The 17,960-nt window shown below is 37.2% G+C and overlaps 2 protein-coding genes across 2 annotated transcripts in view; one reads left to right on the plus strand and one right to left on the minus strand.

Annotated features, from left to right (window-relative positions):
* Positions 1-3,895, minus strand: part of LOC139144919 (lysophospholipase D GDPD1-like) — a 32,507-nt gene extending 28,612 nt beyond the window's left edge. The window contains exon 1 of the mRNA XM_070715751.1: positions 3,693-3,895. Coding sequence (XP_070571852.1) covers positions 3,693-3,828 — 136 coding nt within the window. The 5' untranslated portion in view covers positions 3,829-3,895. The remainder of the gene's footprint in view (positions 1-3,692) is intronic.
* Positions 3,896-4,721: 826 nt separating this feature from the next.
* Positions 4,722-17,097, plus strand: LOC139144920 (NADPH oxidoreductase A-like). Its single transcript, XM_070715752.1, has 12 exons — positions 4,722-4,980; positions 7,482-7,623; positions 8,115-8,242; positions 10,408-10,552; positions 11,194-11,398; positions 12,140-12,359; positions 12,769-12,908; positions 13,363-13,527; positions 14,114-14,348; positions 14,824-14,907; positions 16,000-16,121; positions 16,339-17,097. The coding sequence occupies exons 1-12, from the start codon at positions 4,851-4,853 to the stop codon at positions 16,504-16,506; spliced, it is 1,884 nt and encodes a 627-aa protein (XP_070571853.1). The 5' UTR covers positions 4,722-4,850; the 3' UTR covers positions 16,507-17,097.
* Positions 17,098-17,960: the final 863 nt, after the last annotated feature.

The following is a 17,960-nucleotide window of genomic DNA, read 5'->3' on the forward strand; positions in this document are numbered from 1 at the left end:
TTTGCAAGGGAATGTCCAGTGCTTTCCCGATTGTGTTCTAGTGTCTTTTTGACGAAAAATTAGGAAACTACGTCCCCCCCAAAAATACCGAAGTTACTGAAACCATGGAGGTAGCAGAGACGCACTAAAGCCAGTTACACTAAAACCAAGAGCCCATTCCATTGAGAGACTACGTCTTATAGGTACAAAATTACAATAATTATCGCGTCTTTAAGTCGATCAAACATTTAAAATTTAGTCTATTTCTTTCATCACAACATAAACTCTAAAGGAAAATCAGTTACTCAATTACAGTTTGCGATTCATGATATGAGCCAGGCGTATGTGCGTCCACTACCACTGCACTGCAAAAATCAAATGACGGGCCATGCACGTACTCATTTTACCGGTCCTACTAATTACTGCCCGTGACTGCCCGTAGCTGCCTGAGGACTGCCCGAGAACTGCCCGCGCACTGCCCGAGGAAAAAGTGGGCCAAATTTCGCACATTTTAAACACTTGGCCAATAGGTTCAGTTTATATCATGCCCAGCCAACCAAAATATCATGATTTGGCGTTAACCTGATGTTTTCTCCGGCAGTTTTGGAACACGGAAAACGCCGGGCTTGAAGGACGTCGCAGGCTCGATAGTGAGATCATACCATCAGTTCGAGAGGTTGGCACACCTCGCCGAGCGCGTACAGCCTGACAGCCTACCACCCCTTGCACTGAATGGTATGATCTCAACAAGCAAGATGGGGATTTCTTTCTAGTCGAAAGCCCGGCGTGTTTCGGGTTCTAAAACCGCTACAGAAAACACCAAATCAATGATATTTTTTGTTGCTGGGCATGATTTAAGTTCAACCTATTGGTTTTAGTGTTAAAATGGGCGAAATTTGGCCCACTTTTTCCTCGGGCAGTCCTCGGGCAGTTCTCGGGCAGTCCTCGGGCAGCTACGGGCAGTCACGGGCAGTAATTAGTAGGACCCCATTTTACACGTAAAATTTAATGTGGTAAAAACCAGACCATAGCCTCAGCTAAAAATATCAGCAACCCCAAAATTGTGTGAATATATATATCTCTGTCTATTAAAGTAGTATTTTGCAGTAAAATTCTCTGGAAGGAGTCTCATTACAACTTTCCGATCGTCCGTGGCAAGCAAGCTTCTGAATTTAGAAGGTCACCATGCTGAATTCTTTATATAGTCAAGACCCCCTAGCTCGATTGTAGTTGACCTTAACAAGAACCGCCTAGCTTGTCAAAACAGCGTTATGGCAATTTGCTATTGCTATCAAAGGAAAAAGAAGTCCCTCTCAGATATTTGGTGTTTTCAACCTATTTTTTACAATTTAAATGGAAAAGAATCAACCGCTGGGCAATTATAAAAATGAAGTGAACTTTATAGCAATAGTAAAAAACATGTCAAGTGTGTGTACAAGAACTTGAGAAAACTACCAAGTAAATGTTTATGCAGTGTGTCTGTATTAAAAAGATTGGCAGTTTATGCTGTATGTAAATCCCAAGCAAATCTGATAGAAATGCATATATAACATGAGTATGAGAAATGAATCATTCTTGTATTGTTATGCAAATTTTTGAGGACCAGTGGATTTTACCTTGGACCAGTGAAAAAAAAAAAAGGTCACTGGTCCTGGACCAGTGGGAAAAAACAGAAATTTTCAGGCCCTGGTAATGGATGTTGTTGTTCAGAGCGGTAGCATGGCGAAAGGTGGCTGTCAAGGCCGTGTGGGCCGGTAAGCAGCTTTTCAACTGGCTATTGATGAACGCGATGCAGCAATATTCAGAGGTGTGTATGACAGTATATTTGTGATTGATGGCTTAAATATCGATAACTAAATAAATGATTTTCATCCGCCGTGTATTCTTATTTTTTGGAAAACTGAACATACCATACGCAAAATTTCCCGCATTTTCCCACGTGAGCGTGACATTTCGGATGTTCACGATGCGTCATCGACATGGTCCAGCACTAAAAAGACCTCCGGGTCAACTCTATTTTTGATAAAGCTTAAAGGGACAAAGTCAGCCATTTTTCATGAATTTTGTTTGATGCGATATACTACTTATTTTGTTTGACATGTGTGAAAGATACTGAATGAATGAGTGACCATACATATATTCGACCCCAGTTTTATACAAATTAAGTAAAACCATCGCGAAAACGAATTAATGGTCATGACCATTAATTCATTTTCGCGATGGTTTGCATGTATCGTGTCTAAAACCGGGGTCGAATATAGCATGGTCAGCCATTCTTTCGGTATCTTTCGACATGTCAAACATATAAGTAGTATCTCACATCAAACAAAATTCATGAAAAATGGCCGACTTTGTCCCTTTAAATTGCTTGTGTATTTGGAAAACATGTTCGGTCACGACGGGATTCCTTTTTATGTCCGCTAAATGTATTATCAAATTTTTCATGATGACCCATATAGCTAGGGAAACAGTTCTGTTTCATCAGTGTGATCATTCTGATCATCTGTTCTGTTGAGTTTTACACAGTATCTTTCTGCCGTGTTTATGATGAATAAACACGGATCATTATGAATTTTCATTCCTCTGCTTGTTTAAATCAGTGCATGACTGATGTAGAATGTGTCATTGTGCTTGTAGCATGAGAGCGAGAAGACAAAAAAGCTGCACTTGTGAGATTGGACATCATGTATCTTGTTTATCAGCTTTATTAGTTTATTGAGGCGACATGTCTTGTGTGATACATCTGGTGTTTTGATCTAATTAAATCATTTGTTCTAGCCTGAAATATGTTTATGCCTGACAACATACAAGCAAACTAGACTGAAAAATATTGTAAATTTTTGCTCCAAAATAGGTGACGTGACTGTGACACCTCAACACTTTTATCTGGTCACAGTATAAGTGGCTGAAAAACAAATGCGAAAAGTATGTTATTTTCCTGGATCTATTTGTGTTGATTGTGATAGACATTTGTGAACAGCATAAATGTCACAAAACCCTGTTTTAAATGATAAAATTGTTCTAAAGTTGAACATGAACTTTTTATATTGATGCAGGTTGTTTACGACATGAAATGAAAATTCCAAAGAGTGGTTGTGTGTAGGAATTTACAAATTCCCCACCCCCGTATGTGGGGGATTTACTTGGTTTAGGTGGGGATTTTCCGGATTGTCTTGCCCCAGGGGGTGGGGCATTTGGCAGATTTCACAGGACTAATTTCAAATCCCCCACTAAACCCCGAGGTGGGGGGGGTGGGGGTTTACATTGACTGGGCATAAAGTTTCGTAAATTTGGTGGAAATCGTGTTTTGGAAGAATTCTCAACTGCAAACTATTTAAAAAATTAAAAATAAATGACAGGACTCTCCGAAACAGGCTATCATTTTCCTTTTTAATTTGGAAAGGATAGTTTTGCGGCAACTAAAAGTATATTAAAGCGGATAGCCTTGTCTCATATTGCAAGTCATTCTCCTTCACAATGCGCCCAAGGCAAATCGATGTGAGTCAGAATTTCACCTCATATTACCCATAAGCAATGCAATATAGAGCACAATACGTGATCGAGTAAAATTGATTACAACCTAAGGTTTTCAAAATATATTTCTTATCGTTGAGATGTCGATTCTAACTACAATCACTGGTCGTGCAACATTTACGGCCCACATGCACAGATTATGGCCACAAGAGCGAGAGCTCAAGAAAGTCCAGCCTTACCTCCACGATGTCCTATAACTCGAGGCTTGAATTTAATTTCTTTCGGTTTGTGTAAGAGTCTTGGGTAGCGGAGAAGCACTACAGACGTCAGCACATACCCGGCGAATATAGATAGCACAACCATTATCGCAATCATTTATGAATTATGAAATCAGTTTGAGCGGAAGAAACACTTGCGAACGGAGACCGTCCACACAGTCTTTACAGTCATGTACCGCGCAGCGCAGTCACATCACCTGTCAGTCGGTGAACTATTAACCCGGAAGTGTATTTACAGTGCTCTTGGATGATGGCGGGAGAATCGAGCATGTTTTGATGCCCCACATGTACAAAGCACCATCCACGCGCCATGGTACAATATATTCGTGCAGCTATGCGTTCAAGAAGCTAGTCCAGTATTTCTTTTTTCTTTCCTTCACTTAGATGCATCATCGTAAGAAGATGCAGATGGAAATTATAAACGTCTCCCTTCCTCTGGTGCGGTGCCATGCTAATAATCTTCAGTTCAGTATCGAATGTGAACGACATAGGTGGACGGATAAACCTTCACCCATCATTCATGTGATATAACAGAGTATATTTGTTTGGATTTTCGGATCAAGTTTTGTTTGTGGTGTTTAGGGCGTACATTAATTTTATTACAGTAATTGACGCGCGAGAAACCATCCATGTTTCCACCGTCGATGACATTGTTGGAGCAAGGCTACGCCCCCATCCCGCCCTTTGATGGTCAAAGTCCGGATCAGAGAAATGTTCACTGACCCGGCGATGGTGACGTTGATGAAAGGATCCTGCAAATATATGGTGAAGTTACTACCCACGATTTCCTTTGAAAACTTTCCCCAAATTATGTTCCACAATTGCACATTCCATAAATAGAAATGACATTTTACCAGTTTGGTGTGCAACTGACGACAATATGAGGGAAGAGTAACCTAGGTTTTGATCACGTCTACTTCAATACTTCTCAAGTCATATCTGTCACAGTACGTTTGTTCGGTTACCCCATCAAAGCTGTCCAACCGTGGTGCTCGTGACTAGCTGACCAACCCGATCTTGGTTGTAGTTGGCCATCCCATGGTAAACGTCAAAACACTCATACAGGCCGGTCGCCATAAAGTTCATTGAACTCAGACTGTACTGAATCTTTCAGGCCTGATGGTTGTCTTCTGGCTTATAACACTGGCTTTATCAGGTCTGTGTGTGTACGTCATACTGACGCTGATTCAGTCATCAGGCAGTGCATACAGTAACAACACCATTGATGCCTTCATTGATTTGACAACAGGTAAAGAATTATTTGTAGAATCTACATGCTTACATATAATGTCCACTTTTCTTGCTTTATTTATTTATTTATTTTATTTATCTAAACTATATTGTAGGGTTTTTGTGTGTGTGTGGTTTTTAGCTCCGCTGTCAGCGACGCGGAGCTTATCAAATAGGTTGATTATCCGTCGTCGTCCGGCGTCCGTCGTCCGTCGTCGTCCGTCAACAATTGCCTTCTCCTCTGAAACCACGAGTCCAATTGCTTTGAAATTTTATATGCAGTTCACTTGGGGTGACCTCACTTCAGTTTGTTCAAATCATGGTGAAATTTGCATATTTGTATTTTTGGGGCATTTTTTGGTGTTTTTGGTAAAAAAATCTTCTTCTCTGAAACCGCTCGTCCAATTGCTTTGAAATTTGATATGCAGTTTGCTTAGGGTGACTTAAATCAGATTTGTTCAAATGGTGGTGAAATTTGCATATTTGTATTTTTAAGGCAATTTTTGTCATTTTTGGTAAAAAAATCTTTAAAAATCTTCTTCTTCAAAACTACTGGTCAGATAGCTTTTATATTTGGTACATATGTCCCTAGGGATGATCTATTTCAGATTTGTTCAAATTGTGCAGAAATATGCAAATTTGCATTTTAAGGCAATTTTTGCCATTTTTGGTCAAAAAATGTATTTCTCAAAAAGTACTGGTCTGATGTTTTGAAATTTGGTATACAGGTTTCTATAGATGAACTAAGTAATATATATTGAATTTCTGATGAAATCTGTAATTTTGTATTTTTGGGGCAATTTTTGCCATTTTTGGTCAAAAAATGTGTATTTCCAAAACTACTCATCTGATAGCTTTGAAATTTGGTATAGAGGTTTCTACAGATGAACTAAATGATATTTATGGAAATAATTTTGGGGCAATTTTGCCATTTTTGGTCAAAAAATGTGTTTCTCAATAAGTACTGGTCTGATAGCTTTGAAATTTGGTTTACAGGTTTCTACAGATAAGCTTAGTAATATATATTGAATTTCTGATGAAATCTGTAATTTTGTATTTTTGGGCATTTTTGCCATTTTGGTCAAAAATGTGTATTTCCAAAACTACTTATCTGATAGCTTTGAAATTTGGTATACAGGTTTCCATAGATGAACTAAATGATATTTATTGAAATAATGATGACATCTGCAATTTTGAATTTTGGGGCAATTTTTCCCATTTTTGGTCAAAAAATGCGTTTCTCAAAAAGTACTGGTCTAACAGCTTTGAAATTTGGTATACAGGTTTCTATATATGAACTAAGTGTGATATTTTGAAATTATGATGAAATCTGCAATTTTTATTTTTGGGGTCAATTGTTGCCATTTTTGGTCAGAATATTTTATTCTCAAAAAACTACTCATCAGATAGCTTTGGTTGACATGTTCTTAGGGATGATTGGATGTGATATATTCAAAGTATGATGAAATCTTCAATTTTGTATTTTTGCAGCTTATTTTAGCCACTTTTTTCTGGCACTGCATTGAGTTATCAAAGATTTCCACCTTCTTCATCAACATGTGTCAAAAATAGTTATTCTGTACATAAACACAGCGGAGCTATATCGGCCGCTAGGTCGCTTGTTGTTTTTTGTTTTTTGTTTTTTTGGTTTTTTTTTTCGTTTTCCACCACTTTGGAATAGATGGATGAGCTTGACATGCAAGATGAAACAGATCACTGTTTTGCTATTGATATAACCCGCCTCTACTTTTGCAGTTTGTTTGCAAATAAAGTCATCCATTGATACAAAGTTTATACTCCCACATGATCCATTTAAAACATTATACAAGCATCTGCATTATTTGCAGCTCTTTCAGGCAACCAAAATTTGTCATACTTGAAGTATCATATACATAATTTTGCTTTTTCTCTGTCCAATATTCCAGTCACTAATGCAAAGTCTCAGAGCAAAAGATGTACTTTGATAGCTATGTTAATACTTTGCATGCTTTTGAATATTATTGGTCAGTGGCATACCCTTTTCCTGTCTTCCTCTTTGCAACTGGAGGTTACAGGAGTATCTCTCAAGAAAATTGGAGTGCATTGGTGTAAAGCTAGGTGGTTATATGTTGTGAATCCTGAAACTATCTTCATCTCATTCCTGACATCTAAGCTCTCCATACACACTCTTATTTCAGAAGGAAGTTACATACATTCACAAAGATTTAAATTCTCAATGCATGCCATTCTTTGCTTGATCTCCATAGTATGACCTTTTGACTTTCATTGAAAAGAATTGTTAATAAAAACATACGAATATCTTTCTTTCTTTTGACAACTTGTAACATTGCAAAATATGAGACAATTTTTCTAAAGTTCTGTCTCAGCGGGACAGTCATTGATTTGTGACCAAAAAATTGCACTTACCTGTACAACCATTGAAGCATTGTGGCTTTAGTGCGTAGTGTTTGGTTTGATCTCTGTCATCAAGACAAGTGCAGATTTTATCACAAAATAACATGTTACAATAATTGAACTCAGATGAGACCTCTGGGGCTGGAAGAGACAATGTGTCAGAAGACAAATACAAGAAGTTATACAGTAATGCTGGTAGACAGCTTCTGATACTGTGTGGGACAGAATATGGATTTGCTGAAGAAGTCTCAAAAAGGCTTTTTGATAGGTGAGAGCCTTCTTACATAGCTCATGATATTTGTCCATCTCCAGTAGCACGATTTTTCTTGATGTTTTCATGTTGGTACATTATAAAATTTTGTTTAAACAAAAATTTTGTTTGTGCTCTACCAAGTAGCTAGTGTTTTGCAATGACATTCACCTTTAAATGAATACAGCCAAAACCCAGCCATCATGTGCTTACCAATGAAAATCTGTGTAAAACTGTCTGTTGCAAAATAAACTAACAAACGACAGCTTACAAAATGGATATACAATTATCTCCTGCTCATCATGAAAATAGATTTGGTTTTTATTACTTCTTTACCTGATTATTAAAAAGTCTGAAATTGTCACGTCAAATAATGATAGATATACAAGTATTCCTCCAAGATAGAGATTTTAATATGCACTCACTGCCTGCTTTTGGGGCTGATAGGTAAAAATAATTCACAAACAACATTCAAGAATTTTTCATTAATCTTGCTTGGTTCCCCACAGAATAGAAGAATATTCAACAACCAATGAGGCTTCTCTTCAAGTCAGGCTTGTTAATGCAAAAGACCATGAGGTAATTGACTTTGAACAAGAAGAGGTCATGTTCGTTGTCATATCAACCAGTGGTGATGGTGAGTAAATGAAGTTGTCATGACTTCATGTGGTGTTGGTTTTTGCTGTCTGATGGATAACCTGTGTTTGTTAGTCCCCACGGACACCGTCCGGGGGGACTTATGGGTTTGATCATGTCCGTCCGTCCGTGCGTCTGTGCGTGCATCTGTACGTGCGTGCGTGCGTCCGTCCGTTTACACAGATATCTCAGAGACGCCTGGAGCAATTTCATTCAAAATTGGTACAAAGATTATTAGTTATACCATACATATGCACGTCGATTTGTTTTACGATCCAATCCAATATAGCCGCATGGCAGCCATTTTATTTCCTGTATTTGATGTCGGTGCGTATGTTCATGCAAATTTTCAGTGATGCGAGGAGCGATTCCATTCAAACTTGGTACATAGATTACTCTATATGTTATTAATATGCACATTGATTTTTGTTTTGATCTGGTGTATAATGGCGGGCCGACTTGCAGCGATTTCGAAGCTGTTATCCAATTGGTTGGCAGAATCGTACCATTATAATGAAATAATACAAATAAACTCCCAAAGTTGCTGTGAATAGTGACAATCGACCAATCAGATATAACCTTGCAAACACGCTGCGAGTCAGCCGAAAATGGTTGCGTGGCGGCCATTTTGTTTCCAATATTTGACGACTGTGCGTTCGTTTGCATAAATTTCTCAGCGATACTGGGTGCGATTGCATTGAAAGTTGGTACATATATTAATCTCTATCACATATATATGCACGCTGATTTTTGTAATGATTCGATCAAAAATGGTTGTGTGACGGCCGTTTTCTTTCCTGCATTTGATATCCATCGACAGGATCCCCAGGTTTGATCCACAGGCGTTCAAGGGTGGAATTAATATTAATGCTAATTCAGATACCTGAGATATTCCTGTGCCAAATCTTGTTAGTCCCAACGGACACCGTCCGGGAGACTTATAGGTTTGGTCATGTCTGTGAATCCGTGCGTGCGTGCGTTCGTACGTCTGTGCGTGCGTGCGTGCGTCCATTCACGCAGATATCTCAGAGATGCCTGGAGCGATTTCATTCAAACTTTGTACAAGGATTACTTCATATGTCATACAGATGCACGTCGATTTGTTTTGTGACACAATCCAATATGGCTTCCAGGCGGCCATTTTATTACAATTTTTTCATGTACAGAGCCATTACTCAGGCATGTTTCAACCGATTTTATTCAAAGTTGGTACAACAACATTGACCAATGTCATAGCTATGTACATCAATTTGTTTTGTGATACGATCCAATATGGCTGCCGTGCGGCCATTTTGTTACGATTTTTTCATGTACAGAGCCATAACTCAGGCATATCTCAACTGATTTTATTCAAAGTTGGTACAAGGACATTGACCTATGTCATACATATGCACTTGCTTTGTTTTGTGATACGATCCAATATGGCCATCTGTGGCCATTTTTTTATGATCTTGCATGTACAAAGCCATAACTCAGGCATATCTCAACCGATTTTATTCAGAGTTGGTACAAGGACATCGACCTATGTCATACATATGCACATTGATTTGTTTTGTGATACGATCCAATATGGCCACTGTGTGACCATTTTATTATGATTTTTTCATGTCCTGAACCATAACTCAGACATGTATCAAGCGAATTTTATTTTTATCATATGTATATAGACCTAATGAAGAGGACTTTATCCTCTCTGAGGACCTGTAATCAAAGCACCCATTAACAAGTGGGGACTGTGTCATCAACGATGACTTGTTAAATGGAAGATTAGTAAATTTGTAACTTTTGAAATTTTATAAGATCTTTTTATTATAATTTCTTAAATCCTCATTTGAAGAAGATGAAAATGCATAAGAATAGAATACCCAGTCAGCTAAACATGTTAGTATTCCTTAGGGCTTTTTTAAAGATAAAGTGATGTCACTGTAAACTGCAATGTTACAAAGTGTAACAAGCAAGTGATCCGGTTTGCTTTTCAATATTAACATCCACAAATTTTCAAACAACATCAAGAATCTCCAGGTTTTAGACACTATTTCAGCATTACATCTGCCTCACACTTTGATGATGTAATTTATAAGCTGTGGGAACTCACAAAATTTGTACTTGGTCTTCATACAGTACAGTGTACTTGTTAATTACATGTCATCACATCTTACCATCTAGGAGTGCCACCGACTGATGCCAGAGCCTGGTATGACAGTCTTGCCAGGACCACACTCAAATTGTCCAACTTGAAGTTTTCTGTTTTGGCTCTTGGAGACTCAAATTACCCCCACTTCTGTCGAACTGGCAGGATTGTAGATCAGAGGTATGTGAAGAACTTACTCAAAAAACATAGAAAATAATAAAGTATTTCCTTCAAAGTGGCTGATATTAGAGCTGTTGTGTTACCGTAGTAATCACTGCTTTACGTTAAGAGTCTTGGCATCGTTTCTGGGTATTTGCATCATTATTTCAGAAGACAAAATTAACTCACAAAGAGCTGTGATTTGTGGCAAAGTGTAGCGTGTCACAGTGGTTACCATGGAAACTTACAGAAAATCACACAATTCTGTTCGGGGATGAATTAAGCAGGAAGAACAATTTCTGTCATAGATATTGCCAAAAATACTTGATCATTTGTAACTATATTCAGTCGAAAATTCACAATGTAGGCCAGTTGAGGAGTTCAAATTCAATTGAATCAATTGTTGGTTAACATTTAGAAACTGTTCGCAATTCTCCTCATTCATGATTGTTCAATATATTTTCTGAGAAAGTGCAAGTCTGTTAACTGAAAAAGTTGACAATTGCCGAGTTTCTATTTTATTCTGTTTCAAGGGTAACTTTTTCCAATGTATAAAACATTCAGCTTGAATGGTGGAAAAATTCAGCATAAATTTGAAACTTCATGAGTAAACTATGAAGACATGAATCTAACTAGTCATTTCATTGATTCCATGCCCCTAGATTAGAATATCTTGGAGCCAACGCGATAGTTCAAAGGTCAGATGTTGACATGGAGGACTGGTCAGTCATCAGTGATTGGATAGAGAAAGTCATAGCTGCCTTGGCAACTGTTGCCATAGAGACAAGAATTGATTACTTATCACCAAGGTTACCCAGAAATAATGATCAACATGACAGAAACAGGCCTTTCATGGCAAAAATGATTGTGAGTTAAGATTTATGTACGTTTTTATCAATAGCTTCATTGTTAGCTTTATCTCAATAGCTTTATCATCCTAAGTAATATTTCAAAGCACTTTAGATTTACGGTATATATTTATAAAATGATAATGTTTTTGCTTCAGTTTTTTCCCTTTTTTCTCAATAAAGTTGTATTTATGATTTTCTATTTTGATGCAGTTATAATTGATACAAAATATAAATTGTAGCAGGTGAGATGCAGCCATCAACTCTCAGGACATTGCAGCTCAAAGAGACATTCTTTATGATTGGGGATCTTTCCATTGATTGAATGGACATGTGACCAGACACACTGCTAAGTTTATTCCCCAAATATATTATTTGCTTACTATTTTGTATGAGTCTATGGATCCAACAGCAAGATTAATAGAAAATAGCTGCTTCAAAAAAGTTTTTTTTTTTCAATAGATGAAAACCTTAGTACTGTCTCCTTGTACTTTCTCCTGTAACAAAACACATTTATTCAGTTTGATTCTTCTTGTCAGATTTGAGTAGTCTTCCAGCTGTTTTACATTTATTTTCATCAATGTTTGTTGTCATCAGCACATTTTGGTGCCATTTATTCACCGTAGATGCTTCAAAAATATTATCCAAACAGAAAACAAGAATCTTGCCTTTAGTCTACTTATGTACGGTTTTGTGGAGTGACCATGGTCTTGCTCACAAGAAGTTCACGTCTTTGAATAATTTTCCCACAATTTTTAAGGTAAAGAGAAGCCTGACAAAAATGACATCAGCAGACGATAAACAAACGATACACTGTGAGTTCAACCTAGAGGGCAGTGGTCTGTCGTTCACTGCGGGAGATGCGCTGGGCATCTACCCACAGAATGACCCAACAGAAGTTCAGTACCTGTTGGAAGTATTGCATTGCACAGGAGAGGAACTGGTTGATGTTCCCTCATGGGCTTATCTTCCAAAAGCAGGTCAGTGGGTAGTTGAAGTGGAATAAGACAGTATTTTCCATGCTATTTTTTGTGAAACTTTACTTCTGAATCTATTGAATGTATATTTGTCAGTTTTATTATGGTATTCATTCAATACAGGATACTTTCCATGTCCTGTGTTTTAGTCAGTATCACAGGTTTCAGTATTTTACAGTTAATTACTTGTAATTTAAGATAATCTTTACAATAAATCTGTATGGTGTTACATCACTTGTTGTGGGGTTTTGACCATATCACTGCATTCTCAATTGCTTCATATAATTTTACAAATTGTCAATATCAAAATAAATATCATTGGATTCATTTCAACATACTTTCTTTTAAGATTTACACCTCTCTCCCTCTCTCTCTCTCTCTCTCTCTCTCTCTCTCTCTCTCATATCAATAGTGGGAGGGTTGACACTCCTCAAGGCTTTAATGAAATACTATGATTTGAAACATGTGAAACCAGAGCTGGTCCAGGAACTACAGGAAGGAGCAAGTGATACAATTAAGAAAAAACTTGGAATGGACCTTCTCAGAGATGGAGTAAGTTTTTGCCTCAGTGTACTTCCTAATTCATTGCATAGATTTTCAGCAAAATTCTAGCAAAAATTAGGAAAAAATTGACTGGTGTACATATGATAAAGGCATCAAAATTTGATTTTAGCGCTCAAACGGTTAATCAAATCTAATGCAACTTGTGCAAGGTAAATTTGATCTCACATGTTCATTGAAAAGTTAATATGAGTTGACTGAGATAATAGTAGTCCCTATGGGAGATAATGGTAGTCCCTATGGGAGATAATGGTAGTCCCTATGGGAGATAAGGGTAGTCCCTATGGGAGATAAGGGTAGTCCCTATGGAGAACAAGCATCCCAAAAATCCATAATATCCTTTACGTTTCTCCGATTTTGCATTCGGTGTGATTGCTGCTCAACATAACAGGAATCATACAGGTTGTGATTTTGTTTATGTGTCCACTTTCTGTGTCTTTCCCAGCTGTCTAAGAAAAATGCGAAACTTCATAAGTATCTAGAAGAACGTGAAGTTGCTGATGTACTGCTTGAGATGGGCGACGATAGTACATTGAAGATTCACAAAGTTCTGGAAAACTTGAGAGGATTACAACCAAGATACTACTCAATATCGTCATCACCCGTTGTGGTAAAAAATTTTTAGTTCTCAGATCACATGATCGATTGCTTTTTTCTCAGACATTTAAGTGCTTTCAGCTTTAGAAGTACTTGGTCCAGTATGATATATGCATGTTCATGAGGTACCATGATGTCCTTTTGTCTACCCAGTAATACTGTAACACAGTAGTGTTTACATGTAAATGCACACCCTGTTTGTCCCAACCATATTTGTAAAAGTTGTAATACTTCAGCATAATTAATATATCAGTATTTCTGGTAAATGTCAAATATTTATCCCGCATCAGCATGTAGTAATACCATGTTGAAACAATTTGAAACATGTGAGCTGAAGAATTATTTTGCCAAACATGAGGATACATGAAGTCAAACTGATCTTTTCCTGAACATGTAAATGAAGACTATGCCATAAATTTCTCAAATGTTTCTATGCATTCTAGAAGTGTGTAAAGCTAGGTGGCTGTCATGGTGTTGCTATTTACCTGTGTAATGTTACGGTGAACACCTAGTACCCTTTTTGGACATGTAAGACTTTTCAATGAATTCTGAGTCAAAGTATTTCTTCATCTTTTATGTTATGTTGCATCAACCTCCAGGACAGCAACATTGCATGTGTGACCGCGGCAGTGGTCAGATACAAAACCCTGGGCAGGCAACGGACTGGAGTGACTACAACATTCTTGGAGGACAGACTGTCCATCGAGCAGACATGTCCTGTCTTCATTAGCCAGAACCCTGACTTCAGATTGCCTAGCAACAAGCAGTTGCCAATCATCATGATTGGCCCTGGAACAGGCATAGCTCCCTTCAGGGCTTTCATTCAGGAGAGAGGTATTAAACATTTAAAAAACATAATTCATATTACTGGGCTGTTGGCATGCCTGTAGAATGACATATAGAAGATAGGACTAAAGGATAATGGCTATAGTTTTGTTAGAATTTTCTGTAGTTTTGCTCTTGAAAATAAGGTTATGTTTTTATTTGTAATATTCTGTATGTGATATGCAAAAAAATGAATTCTAATCCATTCAGAAATTCTGTTGTCAACAATGACATTGTACATACTGTATGCACATGTATAGGCTGTGTTGAAAAGTTGAATACTATAGGCATTGGAGTAGAACAAGAGAATCTATGTTCTACAAACAAAATTGATAGACATCAACAACCTGAACAGTAACAGTAGATGGAGCTTGAATTCACTGTCAGTTTGTGGTATGGTAGCAAGATAAGTCTAGATTCTCATTTTGAATAACTTTTCATCACATTATTGGTTACACTCCGAAATGTTCTTTCTTTCCTCCAGTTCATTCAAATGCCACTGGTGCCAATTTACTGTTCTTTGGCTGCAGACATGAACATAAGGATTTCCTATATGCAAATGAACTAGGTAAGTGATGCTACCATTTCACTGACCAATCACAGTCAATTTTATATCACAAACAAAAACACCAAATCATATATGCATGTATGGCAAAGTGAGTGCCTGCCTCAATATTCAATGGCACTTTCAAAATCTTGTTATGATGGTAACACAGTCTCTGCTGACCCATATCCCAGGCCCATATCTTGCTTCCTAAATCGGCTGTGATAAATTTGTTAAGTCAAGGACCAAGAGCGCCCTCTAGAGTAGATTTTGCAGTCTGAAATAGCACACAAGATGAGAAAATTTTGGTGTATTTCCTTCATTGTCATTGATTTTCTCATATATGTGACTGTTCATTGGCGTCTGATGTCACAAGTCTGGTTGCTTTGCATCCTTGCAATGCAATTCCATAAAATTGTTCAAATTTGAATAATATTTTTAAATCTAAATTGTTTTAAATATCTTTTGTAATTTTTTTATCAAACATATTCAGTAAAGAAATCACTTGTCCAACACCTTTTTAGGTTCACAGAGATAACCTCATTTAGATTAGTTCAAATAATGATGACATTTGTCTATATAAAATATTTGGTCAATTGTCCTATGTGTAGATTTGTTTTAATCTCTTAATGGATATATGTTCCTATATAATTACTTTTTAACAGATGCATAATTGTTTTCATTGTTTTCTGCGAAAAATTCATGAAAACCACAAAAAATGTACAGCAGAGCTGTATCGGTTGCCAGGTTGATCAGTTCACATCCAGGCCTGAGTTCACATTGATATGACAACTTTGTTTTGTTCATAATTGCATCATTTAATTTTAACCACTGAGATGCATAGAACATGTGGACAGTCATTGTACTATCATATTCTTCTTTTCTTAACTATTAAACATAATTGCTTATCGCTCATGGGAATGTGGAATTGATTAGAGTAGCCAAAAAATCATTTCTGAAACAAATCATAGTGCTCACCATTTTAGGAATTGAAAATTATTAACATTGCCATGAAGTTTGAGTCTAACCTTTGACCCTGGGAGACGCAGTTTTTGAATTTACAGGAATGAAAAGCCTCTCATCACTATTTCTGTCTTTTTTTTTCCCTTCGTGCAGAGGCATGGGCTACTCAGGGACATGTCATTTTGAGAACTGCATTTTCACGAGACCAGAATTACAAAGTCTATGTCCAAGATTTACTCAGGGAAGATGCACGGATGATATGGAGTTATTTACAGGTAAATTATTGAGGGGGGAAAATGACCATTCCTGGATTGAGACAGACAGACATATAGACAGTTCAAGACATACTGATAGGCAAACAGAGACACAGAAGTGTTATTGTATTGTGATATAGGAGTGGATACACCTAATCACCAACTGCACAAACATACTTTTTATTTTTAAAATACTTTTATTAACAACTTTGTTACTCTTTCCATACTTTCATCATAGGCTGGCGCTTGTCTGTATGTTTGTGGTGATGCCAAACACATGGCACACGATGTGCACAGAGCTTTGATTGACATCTGTCAATTACATATGGACCGATCAGAGGCAGTCAAATATCTAACCTTCCTGGAGGAAAACCAGAGATACCAAAAAGATGTATGGGTCACATGACCCATCCAACATAAAGTTCAAGTGAAATAAATATGTACATGCAGCTGCCGGTTCAAAATCTCCATTTTGTGGACATTCAAAGTTAATATTTTACAAAGTAATTCTGTAACCAGGTGTGTGTTTTATACTTGTTGTGGATCAAATTACTGGACATCTTCAGTAACCACAAATGTAAACATGTATACATGTACAATGCAACGTATTTTGAATTTAGTTTTTCAAAGGGCAGTGTAGAGCAATGAGCACAATATAAATAAATCATTTCAAAAGTTTTCATAACATACCTATTTTATGAAACCTTGGCTGTGAAATCTCTACAGTAAAATGGATGACTTCTACAAAATTTATCTGACATAGCTCGTGTACATTGTTGAAGTAAACCACTATAGTCTGAATAAACATGAATGAAATAATGCCATATAGGTTAGAAAAATGAAGGTGAAAGCTTCTGAACAAAGTTTTTTAGGAAGATGCCAGCTGACAAGAGTTACAAAGCAGTAACAATGGACAACGATCTGTTTGTTCTCCAAGGCTGATAATACAGATGATGTTCAAATATCATGATGCAATAAATCATTTATTTCAATCCAGTACATATGTTTGTTCATATACTAACTGTTCAGAGCAGAGAAGAGGATTTACAGCACTCCAGTCTTTTCATGCTATATCCGCAGTTCAAGTTTGTCAAATGGTGGTTAAGTTATAAAGTGATTGGCAGCATTGAAAACTCCCCTGGAAAAACAGATTGGCCCATAGATTGGATAGGAAGTGGTTTACTGCATACAATAGTTGTGAATGCCAGCTTATACATGACCATCATCATCTGATGCCAAGCTTGTTTCAGCAAGGGTTGGCAGAGGTACATCAGTTTGTATCATCAGAAGGGTGTGATCACGGTTTACTATTGATACAAGTCCCAGTAGCTTAGGTCATGCAAAGTGGTCGAATGCACTTGCCTGATCTTTGGAATACCTTACAGTAAAATTACTGTATTCTATTACCACTTTCACCTGTCAATTTTTATTTACAAAATCAGACCTAAGGACGACAAAAAGTATTTAATTTCTGTTTCCTGACACGTGGAACAGGCAGGTTCTGTGGCTATATAGTTTTCTTTTCTACTTCAATATATATAATGCTATATTTTGGAAAGTTAGAATTGTGACCGTCTGTAAAATGCCTTTTTTTCTGATTTAGCATTTTAAAGTGTATAAACGAAAGGCAGCTATCCTCACAAGTCTGTAATTTTAGTGATATGATATGGCGAGTTGTTGGGGTTGTGTGTTGAGTCTTTTATACATGGAAATACTTGTATGCCAAGGATTTCATTGAACACTATGCCGGAATGAAGAACTCATATAACATGTAACAACCTCAATGTGATCCATGCCATTACAAGAAGCAAATCTATTTTTAGTCCCACAAAGTCCAGGGGACTTGTAGACTGGGCTCCG

Source organism: Ptychodera flava, chromosome 12, assembly GCF_041260155.1.
Source record: "Ptychodera flava strain L36383 chromosome 12, AS_Pfla_20210202, whole genome shotgun sequence".
In the NCBI taxonomy this organism is placed as follows: domain Eukaryota; kingdom Metazoa; phylum Hemichordata; class Enteropneusta; family Ptychoderidae; genus Ptychodera; species Ptychodera flava.

Bases quoted from the DNA above. Each gene is read 5' to 3' on its own strand.
- LOC139144920 (XM_070715752.1), top strand. From the start codon at position 4,851: ATGGTTGTCTTCTGGCTTATAACACTGGCTTTATCAGGTCTGTGTGTG. The intron at 4,981-7,481 runs GTAAAGAATTAT...AATTGAACTCAG, and splicing joins CTTCATTGATTTGACAACAG to ATGAGACCTCTGGGGCTGGA. The intron at 12,360-12,768 runs GTCAGTGGGTAG...TCATATCAATAG, and splicing joins GGCTTATCTTCCAAAAGCAG to TGGGAGGGTTGACACTCCTC.